At 36.9% G+C, this 13,056-nt stretch overlaps 1 protein-coding gene across 1 annotated transcript in view; it reads right to left on the bottom strand.

The window, feature by feature from the left end:
- Positions 1 to 2,349: 2,349 nt before the first annotated feature.
- Positions 2,350 to 13,056, bottom strand: part of m1ap (meiosis 1 associated protein) — a 37,638-nt gene continuing 26,931 nt past the window's right edge. Inside the window, exons 5-10 of the mRNA XM_051115830.1 lie at positions 7,381 to 7,569; positions 7,044 to 7,203; positions 4,676 to 4,817; positions 4,357 to 4,554; positions 3,890 to 4,075; positions 2,350 to 2,514 (exon numbers count right to left, since the gene is read on the bottom strand). Coding sequence (XP_050971787.1) covers positions 2,350 to 2,514; positions 3,890 to 4,075; positions 4,357 to 4,554; positions 4,676 to 4,817; positions 7,044 to 7,203; positions 7,381 to 7,569 — 1,040 coding nt within the window. The remainder of the gene's footprint in view (positions 2,515 to 3,889; positions 4,076 to 4,356; positions 4,555 to 4,675; positions 4,818 to 7,043; positions 7,204 to 7,380; positions 7,570 to 13,056) is intronic.

Raw genomic sequence — 13,056 nt, 5'->3', positions numbered from 1 at the left:
GAGCCCATTTTGGAAGTTCAAACTCATGAGCACCATTGAAGTCCATTATAGGGAGAGGAATCCTGAAATGTTTTCCTCAAAAAACATAATTTCTTTAAGACTGAAGAAAGAAAGACATGAACATCTTGGATGACAAGGGGGTGAGTAAATTATCTGTATCTGTTTGTTCTGGAACTAAACTTCTCCTTTAATCACCTAATATTTGTATTATTTAATACCTAAAATAAACTTCTGACAAAAAGGTTGAATAGTATACACACTGGCAAATATTGAACATTGAATTAAACATTTTCTTGAAAACCCTTATTAACAATTATTGGTGTAATTAATAATATAATCAATATATGATTAGACAGCATTAATGTATATTAAATATAAATTTTACTGTTAATGTGTTATACAATAATACATCAATTTGTGAACATTTCTGAGATTGCTAACAATGTTCCTTTAGAAAATCATTTGATATAGTAAAATTTTAGGTTCTTTTTAATGGATTATTACCCATTAATCTCTCAAGGCTTTTTTTTTTTTAACCAAAAATGTTTTAGGTTTGCTTATTAGATTTTATTCTCATGTAAAAGTTTAGTTTTTAATGTTTTTTTTTTCTTTAAATTCAACAGCAAAATATTAATCAACAGCAATGAATAATTAAAAAAAAAAAATAAATATATATATATATATATATATATATATATACATAAAGTGTTGTTAAAAATACATAAGTAATATATATATATATATATATATATATATAAATAAAAAGGTTTACAAAGATTAACTAAGACTAAACAATTACTACAATAAACATTCTTAACTTAAGTGATTTGGACACTGGTCCCTAAGACAACACATGCTTAAAACATTAGTTAACCGGAAGTAGAGAGACATTTGGAACAACCCCTACTTAATCACTTTCATAACAACTGAAATAGTTAGGAAATTGTGAACGTCAAATATAAAAATACGTAAACTGACGTAAGATCCTCTCTCTATGTCTGCTTTTTGTGCTGTTTGCACAATGCCAAACCTCAACATGATGTCATAAAGACAAGGCGTAGGCAGTGTCAGGTGGGTGGAATGGGGAAAACTTAATGAGGCAATACTGATGGGGTCTAGTAAGAGAGATCCATTGAGTAACATTAAAGATCTGACCTCAGTCTGCATTCAGAATCACGTCCCTCAGCTCTCACAACTCTAAACCAGCGCCTCCAAAGCTGAACCTTGTTCCAGGAGGTCACGGGGCTACACAGAGTGACCTCTTTCTTTCTTTTTCCCTCTCTTTGCTTTCTGTAACTCATTGAAGACCTCGAATTCCTGCTCAGCTGAGTACAGTGTGTCTCCCTCGGGGCTGTACTGGAGGCTTCCATAAAGGAAGACAATGGCTCTACTTTTCCACTACTTTGGCCTTCTTCCTTCTCAACTCTCTATAGAGCCTTCTAGCCACAGCATTTACACTGAGAAGGCAGTTTTCTCTTTTTAAACAGCCTTTCTTCTTGTCCTTTTACAATCTTGTGGTTTTGTATTTGATTTCTTTTAGCAGCCTCAGCAGCTGACAATTATATTTTTTTTCCCCAGTTGCGGTGCAGGCTTTGTTAAATCTTATGGAACGACAGTTAGTTTAATTACTCCTAAAAGAGTGAAATCACGCTAGTTACTATGAGGACTGGTTTAATTGCAAACATTTGGGTAACAAAAACAGCTTGCTTTTTGCAACTGGGTGTCTGAAATATAAGGGCTGATTTTGCAATGTCAATCTCAAAGTTGCTGAAGTTTTTATTTGGAGAATTAATGAGGTTGTTTAATCTATGATGTAATGTTTTTCAGATGTGAGGAGATAACTGGAACTGTGATGTTGCACTATTAAACTGTATTCTGAAAACCAAAGAATTAACTTAACCTAGCCAGCCCTTGTCTTGTTAGAAATAAGGAATAATTGTCATGTTTTTTTGTTTTTTTAAAAAAACAATCAGTTGTCATCCAACGCTAGTGTTTTCTTTTTCATTTTTTTTGTTGGTCTATATTGCTAACTTAAGGTGTATATTGAGTGTTTGAAACTTACTTTGCGTTGAGATGAGAGAACCTAAATTCAGTACTGTTTCGCTCTTGCACAGTACAGTGTTCTCTGAATAGTAAACCAATTTTGTATAGCAAATATATATTTCACATTCGCTGTTCATATAATAGCGTATATCTGGTCATGTGCAAGTATGTAACATCCTGTCTGTGGGAGTTTAGAAACAACTGCTCTCAATTTCTGGTTGTGCACAGCAGTTGGTGTCAGTCAGTTTGAGTGTGAATGTGCAATTTCCTCTCATAGTGAAAGTTTTATACTTTCTCTCTTTCTGTTTACTGGATTATCAAAGTGTCTTCCTCCTCATAGCTGTTCTGGAAAAAGAGGGCAGGGGCACAGGGTCGGGAGTGGCTGAAGGTTAAAGTGCGAGGCATCTTGTTTAAAGGAATGGAAGGCAGCGGGGCCACCGTGGCTCGCACACGACTCTGAGACTGCCGACCCTGCCGAGCAAAAACAACAAAACAGAAAAATGAGAGTAAGCAACAGCAAAACAGTTCCAGAACATGTAGAACTGGACATTACATTACATTACAGGATTTGTCTGGTGTGCTTTGACTGCACATTTTGAAACAAAACAACCAAAGTCTTGAATGACCTGAATGTCTGTTTTGCTCCTCCTCCAAGCCTCACTCTAAGTGTCATTGTGGCCTTCTAACACTTTTCTGTGTTAGCTGCAGCTTTAGCCCATTTAGGCACAATTTTCTGTACTGCACAGAAAATGGTTAAAATCTAATTTAAAACAAAGAACATTATGATGTAACAGCGGAGCAGTATTTCTAGGTCACTAATCAAATGAGTAAATTTACATGTAATAGTTGGAACTGATGAAATGTTCCATTTCCACTGTAGCTCAAGATCCTCTTTGGATCATCTCAAACCATGCTGAAGAACATGATGATGATGATGGACAAGATGATCAGGTCTGACAAACTCCCTATCAACTTGTAGAACTTGCATGCTTTATATAAAATATGAACTTCTGTCACATTTGTTCCTGAGTGCACTAGCATAACTACCACATTTTTGTGTTTTGAATCTTTCTATCTACTGTATCATAAATATATTCATGATGGTGTGACATCACCAAAGCGCTTGTGGCTGGAAAATCGGTCATGTTTAGTCTGATTGTGTAGAGTTTAAAATAGTGATCTGCTTATTTTTATTGCTCTTAATCGTTTTCATTCTCCCTTTCGCTCTTTTTGTCTTCCCCTTGCGTGGGTGTTTCAATATTAGGCCAATGCTTGGTTTCGTTTTAGCTCTCTGGGGCAATAATTTTCCCCTTACAACATCCACACACAGACACACACGCAAACACACACTCTTTGTAGATAGATGCTTAATATAAAGATTTTCCTCTGTATTTATTTGCAAATTCAGATTCAGAATTAGAGCTCAACCAAAATGACACAGAGAAAAGAGTAGTGTTTTAAAGTTCCTGAAGCTTGTCAAACACCTCTTTGCTTTAACCTGATTACATCTAATCTATTTAGGTCAATTTAAGTCAACACTACTGGCACAGTATCAGAGAGGATTTTCATATCTCAGTCTTTTTATAATGAAGGAATGACAAAACTGTGCAGTATTTCTTCAATTTCCCCTACAGCATCAAGAAGTTAAACAAAAGTCACAATAATACAATTCATTTTACTGCTATCAACTTACTGTTTGAAACTCCAATTATAGCAAACTGCAGATCAAATACTAGTCTTATTTATAATACTAATACTGTACTTATTACAGTGTGATGGAGATATCTTTTTACATTTTGTAAACATTTAAACATTAAAACATTTCGTTTTATTTTACTCCTCTAACCTGACGCTGCGTGGAGCCCTCTGGTGGTCGACTGGCGCCCCTGCGTTGGCTGTGGCCCTGGCCTTGTGCTCCAAATGGTTGTGATGAGCGGGTGTGCAAACCTCTAATGCTCAGGTGCAGGTAAAGGTTAGAGTCCAGACAGAGAGGGTTAAAGACGGGGTCTTTCTCAAGCTGATCCAGGGAGCTCTGGACACAGTGATCACATGATCACCAGTTATGATCAGTTTGTAAAGTGAACGTATTTACTTCATTTACCTTCAAGTTGTTCCAAACCTTCTTTTCAAGTAAAACAAGTCATAAAGGTTTTGTCTTTTTAATCTAACTCTTTGATAATACTAATTATACTCATTACAGAAATCCAGTTGTTGATGCTAAAAACTAGAATTCAGTACTTTTCAGTGCATTCAGTGTTTGTTTTTGTCAGGACCACACATTACTAATCTATAATGGCTATAATGTAGTAGTACCTCCACAGAGGCGAGTGCAGGAAGTGGTGGGTCCTCCATTGAGACGGGCAGGCAGCAGGGTAGCATAAGTTCTCGTGTCAGCACAGGTTTCAAAAGCAGAGACAGTGAACCAGAAGACTGAAGTATATAGTGGGAGAACACACCAGAACGAGAACCTGACCCCGATTCTGAGCGCACCAATAGGAACCAGTCACGGGTCTAAGTAAACAAAAATATTAAAGTTTTTAGCCACATTTTCAGATCTCTCACATAACAGAGTATCACACAGCTGTGCTCTATGTACACACATACAAACACACACATACAGTCAGATACTGACTTTAAGTATGTGGCAGAGAGCATGAAATGTCTGTTGGTTTGTTTCCATTTCATCCCAGTCCAGCTGCCAGCATGAGGTTGGTCTGATGATGAACGGTAGTCCATACAGCACAGACTGACACACTCCACTGGCATGAAGAACCCTATGTCACACACACAACAGCTATATCTGAATGTTCATTTATTAGACTGACGCTTAATTATTCAATTATTTTTTTAATACTGTTACAATTAATACTATTATTACAATTTAAAATAATTGCTTTCTGTTTTACAATATTTAAAAATGTATTTTTTTCCTGTGATGGCACAGCTGAATTTTCAAGAGTCATTACTTCAGTCTTCAATGTCACATTATCCTTCATGTGAGATTATTCTAATATGCTGATTTGGTATGAGAAAGTAACATTTCTTATTATTATCATCAATGTTGAAAACAACTGTGCTGCTTAAAGGCGTCCTATTATGCTTTTTCACTTTTTGAATTTTAGTCAGTGTGTGGTGTGTATGTTTGGGCATAAAAAAGATCTACAAAGTTACAAATCTCAAAGTCCACTCCAAAGGGAGATATTTAGTTTAAATTTAGTTAAAAAAATCCCTTTTCAAGAACTACAATGAACGGCTCCTATGGACCACAGCGTGTTTTCCTGATGCTATGATGTCTAACATTAGCGATGCAACACAAAGAGCAGCTTCTGAGATGCTTCAACGAGCCATAGCACGGTGGGTTTAAACACAAGCATTGACTAGAGTGGCCGTGATCTACTCCGGTGGCTGCGTCAGAGACGCTGCTGGTATAAACATACACTGTAGATAGCTTCACTTATAACGTAAGTGTTTCTAAAATGCATAAACTTGCACTAGACTAGGCTAGGCTAATCAGTGATGATGTTCTTTGATAATGTTAATGTTAAGTTGCTTTTAGCCTTATGCTGGAGCTGGTTTTGGGCAATGAAACAAAGTATGTAGATAATTAAATAAATTAGCACGATAATATCATGTATCGGCGATCTCGCAGGCTGACGATAGGACCCAACACTACTGTAGCGTATTAGGTACTCAACCTCCATGCATCCTAGGTGTATAGGACTTCCTTCTTTCAGACGAATGCATTAGGGGTTATATTAAAAATTATCCTGGCACTCCCAAGCTTTAGAACGGCAAGCTTTCTCTTCATCAGTCCAAAACAAGTCCAATAAAGTACATCCATCCATAATAAAAAAGTGCCTCACACGGCTCCAGGGGGTCAATAAAGGCCTTGTCTAGCGAATCGATTCGTTTTTGTAAGAAAAATATCCATATTTAAAACGTAAGAATCACTTTAATCTAGCTTGCGCTAACAGTTGTACACGGAACTTGCTGCTTTGGCAAGGGGCATGGCAGTGCTAAAACTAAGCTGTTCGCCAATCGCAACACAGTAGGACAGCTAACCAATCACAACACATTTAGTTTTTCAAAAGGCGGGCCTTCATTGAACCCGGAACTAATCGAGCCATTTGTGCCAGACTGGGAGAAAAGTATTGTAATAATGTAAATTATGTGAAAAAGAATGCGTTTTTCGAACCACCAAGCATGAAAACATGTTCTAGTACACCCCCAAAACAAAATCAGGACTTTGTAAAAGAGCATAATAGGACCCCTTTAATATTTTTATGGAAGCTATGATACATTGATTTCAGGATTATTTAATGAATTTAAAGTTTAGAAAAGAATCATTTTAACTACTTCCACTTTTGATGAATAGAATGCACCCTTGTTGAATAAAAGCATTAATTTTTTTAAAAGAGGTAGGCGTGAGATGCCTGGGAAAACAATGTGTGAATAAAACTGACAAAAAGATACACGTGTGAAAGGGAATTATGTAAGTATATGTCATTTTGGCTCATAATGACTAGGTGGGGACAAGCAGTATGATTGTATCACAGTGCCCGGAAGAATGACCTCATGTGCATGAAAATCATATGCAAAACACTCAAGGGGAATACAGTGTATGACTGTGTGTGGGAGACAGAAAAGTCAAACACAGAGCTGTCTGTTTGACAAAAACCTGACTGCGTCATATTGACTTCTGCATAGTCCATTTTTTTCTTTTCCCCTTCACCCTCACAGAGCATACTTGTACATTAACTATATTTAAGAGGCTACATTTAAACTGAGTTTTTACATTCCTGTTGAATATATATGAACATTATTAGTCATCAAAACCACTATTGTGGACTTTCCTAGATCTGTGATATATTAAATTATACGGCATCACAGCAGTCTGGAAACTCTGTGATAAACCCCTATTTGCAAAAAAATGTCAAAGCCATGCTTAAGACTTGCAGCTTTGCTGGTAAGACAAAATTTAACTACAGACGTGACTGTACTTGACAGCTTGCAGACGCTGCGGCGAGGGGTTTTGATTGGCCAGACTCTTGTTTGGGGGCTGGAAATCTTGCATCCTCTCAGTCTTCATTCCAAGGTCAGGAGTGCTGGGAAGTAGGGCTGGGCTGAGAAGCCTCTCCTGCATGTCACACTTCAAACAGACTGCAGAGTGGGACATGAGCATAAGCAACATTGCACACCCAAACATTATGAGCAGACTCACAAAACACACAATAAGATTAAGTAAAATATTCATTTTGAACTGTGTACAGCAAGAAATTGATTTCTTAATGAATATTTCAGTGGATGCTCATGCAGTATCTATGTATGTGTTTCTACCCGGGCTTGGCCTGTTGTTGGCAGGGTGTGGTGTAGAACCCTGTGATGTGAGAGAAGGGGGTAACAACAAGTGCAGGTGCTCTCGGTCTCCACCCTGGTCATGTAGCCACATTTTCAGAAAGTTCTCCAAGGCCACAACTGTGCCCTCCACAAGCTGCACATCCACCTCTGTACCCAGCATCAGGTTCTCTACAGGAGGAAAAGAAAGAAAATGTATGTGGATAAATATCACACTGCTGTTTCCCTCAACTCAAACTGGCAGCTTAACTGTTTATCGCTTCATAATAAAAAGGCTGTTCAAATCCAGGCTGTGTTAAACCTTGACCTTCCTACTTTTTCCTTATTATTATGGCCCTGTTGTAATGTTTAACCTCTGAACTCAGCTTCATTATATAGATAAAAACCTCTGGCAAACCACAATTTATGAAAACCTCCTGTCCTGTCCTGTGAGACAAAGGTTGCAGTACTCAAAACAACCAGTAGAGGATGCTATCAAACCAATTATGTATATCATCAAGGATAACCATTTCAAAGAAATCTTGAAATCTCGAAATGTGCTTGTGGTATGTAATACGTATTTTTGCGAATATTTACATAACAGGTGTCAAACTTAGTTCCTAGAGGGCCACAGCGATGCAGAGTTTAGATTCAACCCTAATTAAACATACCTGATCCAGCTAATCAAGTCCTTCAGGCTTATTTGAAAACTACATGGATTGTGTTGGAACTAAATTCTGCAGGGCAGTCTAATATTACAAATATTCATATTTCTGACTTTAACATAAATGTCAGTTTTATTGCCTTAAATTGTGGCATTACACTTTTACTCGTCAACTTTCTTCAGTGAAACATGAAAGAAGAAATTTTGAAGATTGTGCTGGTTGCTATTTTTCATCCATTGACAAAGAACTGGAACCAAACTTTTAAGCATCTAAAAAAAGCAAAGCACAATAAAATTAAAGTGCATCATAAAAGTGTTCCAAACAACTTGGGCACTATATTCTAAGTTCTCTGAAGCCACATGACAGCTTTACACAGATTAGCCACAACATTAAAATTACCTGCCTAATATTGGGTCCTGCCCGTGCTGCCAAACATCTCTGATGCGTCAAGGCACTGAATCCACAAGACCTCTGAAAATCCTGCAGGTTACGAGGTAGGGCCTTTGTGGATCAGATTTGTTGGTCCAGCACATCCCATAGATTCTAAATCAGACTGAGATCTGGGGAATCTGGAGGTCAAGGCAACACTTTTTGTCATGTTACTCAAACCATTCCTAAACAATTTTTGCAGTGTGGCAGGGTGGCTTATACTACAGGAAGACGCCACTGTTAGCATGAACATGGTCCATACCAACATTTAGGCAGGTGGTACATGTCACTTGAGTAACTTGAATGCCAGGACCCAAGATTTCCCAGCATCCTGCAGCTATCTCTTCCCTAGGTAAACGATCCACACACATCCAACCATCCACTTGATCTAAAAGAAAATGTAACTGATCACACCAGACAACCTTCTTCCACTGTCCAGTTCTGACACTCACCATCAAGGGCATCAAGGGCACTCTGTCCGGTCAGTGGCTATGCAGCCCTGTACACTTAGTTTTTCAGCAATTTTCAGCTACAGTACCTCTCCTGAGTGATGGGCTAGACTTCGTTTTCCATGAGCATCCATAAACCTTGGCCACCCATGACTATTCCTTGCACCACTTTTGGTAGGTTCTAGCCACTGCATACTGGGAACACTCCACAAGACTTGCTGTTTTGGAGATGGTCTGACTCAGTCACCTAGCCATCACCATTTACCCCATGTCAAAGACACTCGCTTGCACATTTTTCCTGCTTCCTGCTTCCAACACATGAAATTCAAGAACATACTGATCATTTGCTGCCTAATATATCCCAAGCCTTGACAGGTGCCAATGTAATACTATAATCAATGTTATTCACTTCAGCTGTCAGTGGTTTTAATGTTGCGGCTAATCAGTGTATATCATGAACAGACTAAAATGTAAACTTATATTCCTTTTATTAAATCCTTTAGACAAAGAGTTCTTAAAGTCATGATGAAACAGAACAGGGCTCTACAGTGCAACCATTTCAGTCGCATTTGAAAACTACTGCATGCGATTTAATACAAGAGTTTAATAAGCGAGAAGTTAATATTAAGTGACTTGACATTGTCTGACTAAACCAGTATTGCCTGATTTTGCTCTATTTCGTTGATGAAAATGGTTTGAAACAAATGGTGCGTTCAAGTCATGTCGGATAGATCGTATTTACGAGTTGAACGCACATGAATGCCACCACATAGTCGTTATTACAAGTGGGAAATTCAAAATTTTCTTTAAGCCCCAAGTTGGGGGCGTGTTTCAGTGAAAAAACATGTTGGATGCAAATGGACACAGCCAAAGACAATAGATATCTAGCGTCTGTCTGTATTGATAGTAAATTTGTTGAAATTAATAAAATGATTATTTTTTGTAATGTGCAATAAAACCATATAAGTTACATATACAAAATATTATATTATTGTATAATTACCATAGAAAATATTATCATTCAGTTTACATCACTTTCATAAATTGAATAAAAACAGACAAAATCAAAAACACAATGATGCGCATACTTTATTCATCATTTTGTAGATGTAGAGTTAAAACAATCATTTAATTTTATGTAGAAAAGAGAAATATCCATCTTGTTCCGACTAGAGGTTGTGTTAACCGAAAATTGTCCGTCATTGACAGAATTTTTTTTATCAGTGATGAGAAAATTTAAAGTCGCATATTGAGAAAATGTCCATACGTTCTTGTGCTGATTTGTGGACTTCATCAAGTGATCTAGCACAACTGACGGAAATAGTCGAGTGCACATGGAAAAACACAATATTCTCCATTTATTTTAATCAATTAAAATAACGATACAGCTTTCAGACACACTTTCTCCTTATTTAATAGTCTGTTTGAGGCGGTTTGTATGGCGTTATTTTATTGACAAATGTCTAGAGCGCATTATTGTAATGCGGGGATGCATTAAAATGTGCAAGCACAAATCTCTTCTCTCGCAGGTGGATTCTCTTTACTCTCATTAAAAAGATGCGCTTTCTCTCGCTTGCATGTGTGCGCACAGAAACAAATCAGCGCATATGACAACGGATGTAATCACTATTTACATAGCATAACAGTAGAAAATGTATCTGTCTCAAACGTGTCATTGTCCCGCAAAATCATATCTATGTCCCGCAACAGATCTATTGCCAGGTGGTCACCTTAACAGACGAGTACACAGAAGCTACAATGATCTATCACGCCACATTAAAGAGCGCCAAAGCGGTATTTATTGCTTGAATTTCCTAACGAAATGGACAGAATTTGAAATCTGAGACTTTGTTTAATATCAACAGAAACACAAAGCCTAGCCTGTTGCTATTTTTTGGAAGGAAGACGCACTATGTACTGTTTATTCATCAACTGAAAACAGCATAGACCAAAAGATCGATTGTAATTTAAGAATCATTAAAATGAGAATCTATTAAAATCGAGAAAACATTTTTTTTTGTTTGTTTACCCAGCCCTAGCGTATTTTGTTGTTTTTAAACACTGTGCCGCCATCCTGTAGGTTCATGATTAAAAATGAAAATGTGAAAAAAAATAAAAGCAATAAAATGTTTTATTCTAATTAAAATATGAAAATTATGACAGATTGGAATTATAATAATAGATTATGACAGAATTTTTACAGCCCTGTCCATCAAAATGACAGACAATGTTGAAGTCTAGCGCAACCTCTGGTTCCGACCAAAGTGACTTTAAACGACTTGTCAACTCGTAATTACGAACGTCCCAGGTGGACTTGAATGCAGAAAAAGTCACAGCTGAGCCGCTGTGCATCTCCATTCAAATACAGCAGTGTTTCGTTTATGAATGAACATGTATTTTTAAACAAATCTATGAGTAAACGAATCAATATTTATTTATTTATAACCTATTTATAAAGACATTCACAACCGTTCAAATGAATCAAATGAATTAATGATTCAGTAATAAAATTAGTGACTTGCCGCCACCTACTGGCAGTATTAGTTTCATTTTAAAAGTATCTTTTCAGTTATTTAAATCATTTATTATTTCTATATTCAAATGTTTATATTTGTATAGTACAAATATAAATGCTGTAGTACAAATTAAATGCTGATTTCATTTGATTAGTAACTTATTCTTCTTATTCTACTTGTTTTTATTCTTTTGCTTTAATTAGACATTTTAAAAAGCTTAAAAACATTTTTTTTTTTTTATTTGCCATAAAAGATAACCTTTAATAAAGTTATAAAAAATGCCACTACAAAGGAAAAAACAAAATTCTCCTGTAAATCACTTCAAGGAGTCAAATATCACTTTTGAATTAGAAAGACCAATTTTTGACCAGATATTTTGATTATTGATTTGAAGGTGTTCCTGAAATTTTTAAAGTAAAACAGAAGTAAGCGTAGAGCCCTGCAGAAGTACAGATCTTTTCTTCCATAGTGTGACATGTATCTGACAGATTACTGGAAAAGAAAACATTTAGGGCGGGGACTCTATATATCAGTACTGATCGGATTTTGAAATAACTGGAATTCGTCACCTGTCATTTTCACATAGAAGGTCCAGTTATGAGATTTTGATTAAATATTATGAGATAAAAAAAACTGCAAACAGGTCTCGACAATAAGGACTGCCCAATGGCCTGAGGCCAGCATGAAAGACGCTTGGGACAGTTGACAATTTTTTTGTCAATGGCCCGATCGGGCCACTGCTGCTTTGTCACAAAAGTTTATCTTTTTCGTGTTTTTAAGCCTCGCTAATTTAAAAATTCAAAGCAATTTCAAAGTATTCAAGCAAAACACGAAAGACAACTCCATTTAGTACTTGTACGCTGCGTTCTGTGTGAGCAGTGTGCATTCTTGCGCTTGAACAGACAAATACATACAAAATTATGTCAAAACACCTGTCTTGGTGAGTAACTTTGTAGCTTCAACAATGATTAATCTATAATTAATTTATACAGTGGAGTACAGATGCACCTAGAGGTCAACTGGTCAATATTTTTGCATTATTTTAGCCGACTTCTGTTGAAACAAACACACACAAACTGCACTACAATAATTTTCCAAATTTGTGTGGAAATATAATGAAGTTTGTAAACAGACCGGTAATAGAGACCAGAGATGCTGAAGATGATGGCAAAGAGGAGAAAAAGCTGTAGCAGGCAGAGCAAGATCACTGTTCACATGTGCGAAATATTGGAAGCAAATCCTAAATACTGAATTGGGGGTTTATATGAATGTATCTTTGTGAGGAACTGACTAACCTATAAAAACCTGCTTTGTTTATAAAGGTAACCAAGGGAACACTGTATAATTGCTGTTCCGTAAGTGCCACCTGCTGTCAGAGAGTGAAAATGCATTCTCATTTACCCCATCTGCTGTTGTTCCTAATAGATCATTTCATTTGTGGTGAACGTCGGTTCTGGAGAGCCGCAGCCCTGCAGAGTTTCGCTTTAACCCTAATCAAACACCTGAACCAGCTAATCAAGTTCTGATGGGCTACTAGAAAGCTACAGGCAGGTGAGTTTTAATTAGAGTTAGAGATGAACTCTGCAGGGCTGTGGCTCTCCAGGACCGGAGTTTGCCACC

The sequence above is a fragment of the Labeo rohita genome, chromosome 7 (genome assembly GCF_022985175.1).
Source record: "Labeo rohita strain BAU-BD-2019 chromosome 7, IGBB_LRoh.1.0, whole genome shotgun sequence".
Lineage (NCBI taxonomy): Eukaryota > Metazoa > Chordata > Actinopteri > Cypriniformes > Cyprinidae > Labeo > Labeo rohita.
Note: the sequence above shows the minus strand (reverse complement) of the source record. Positions and strands in the feature narration are given on the sequence as shown.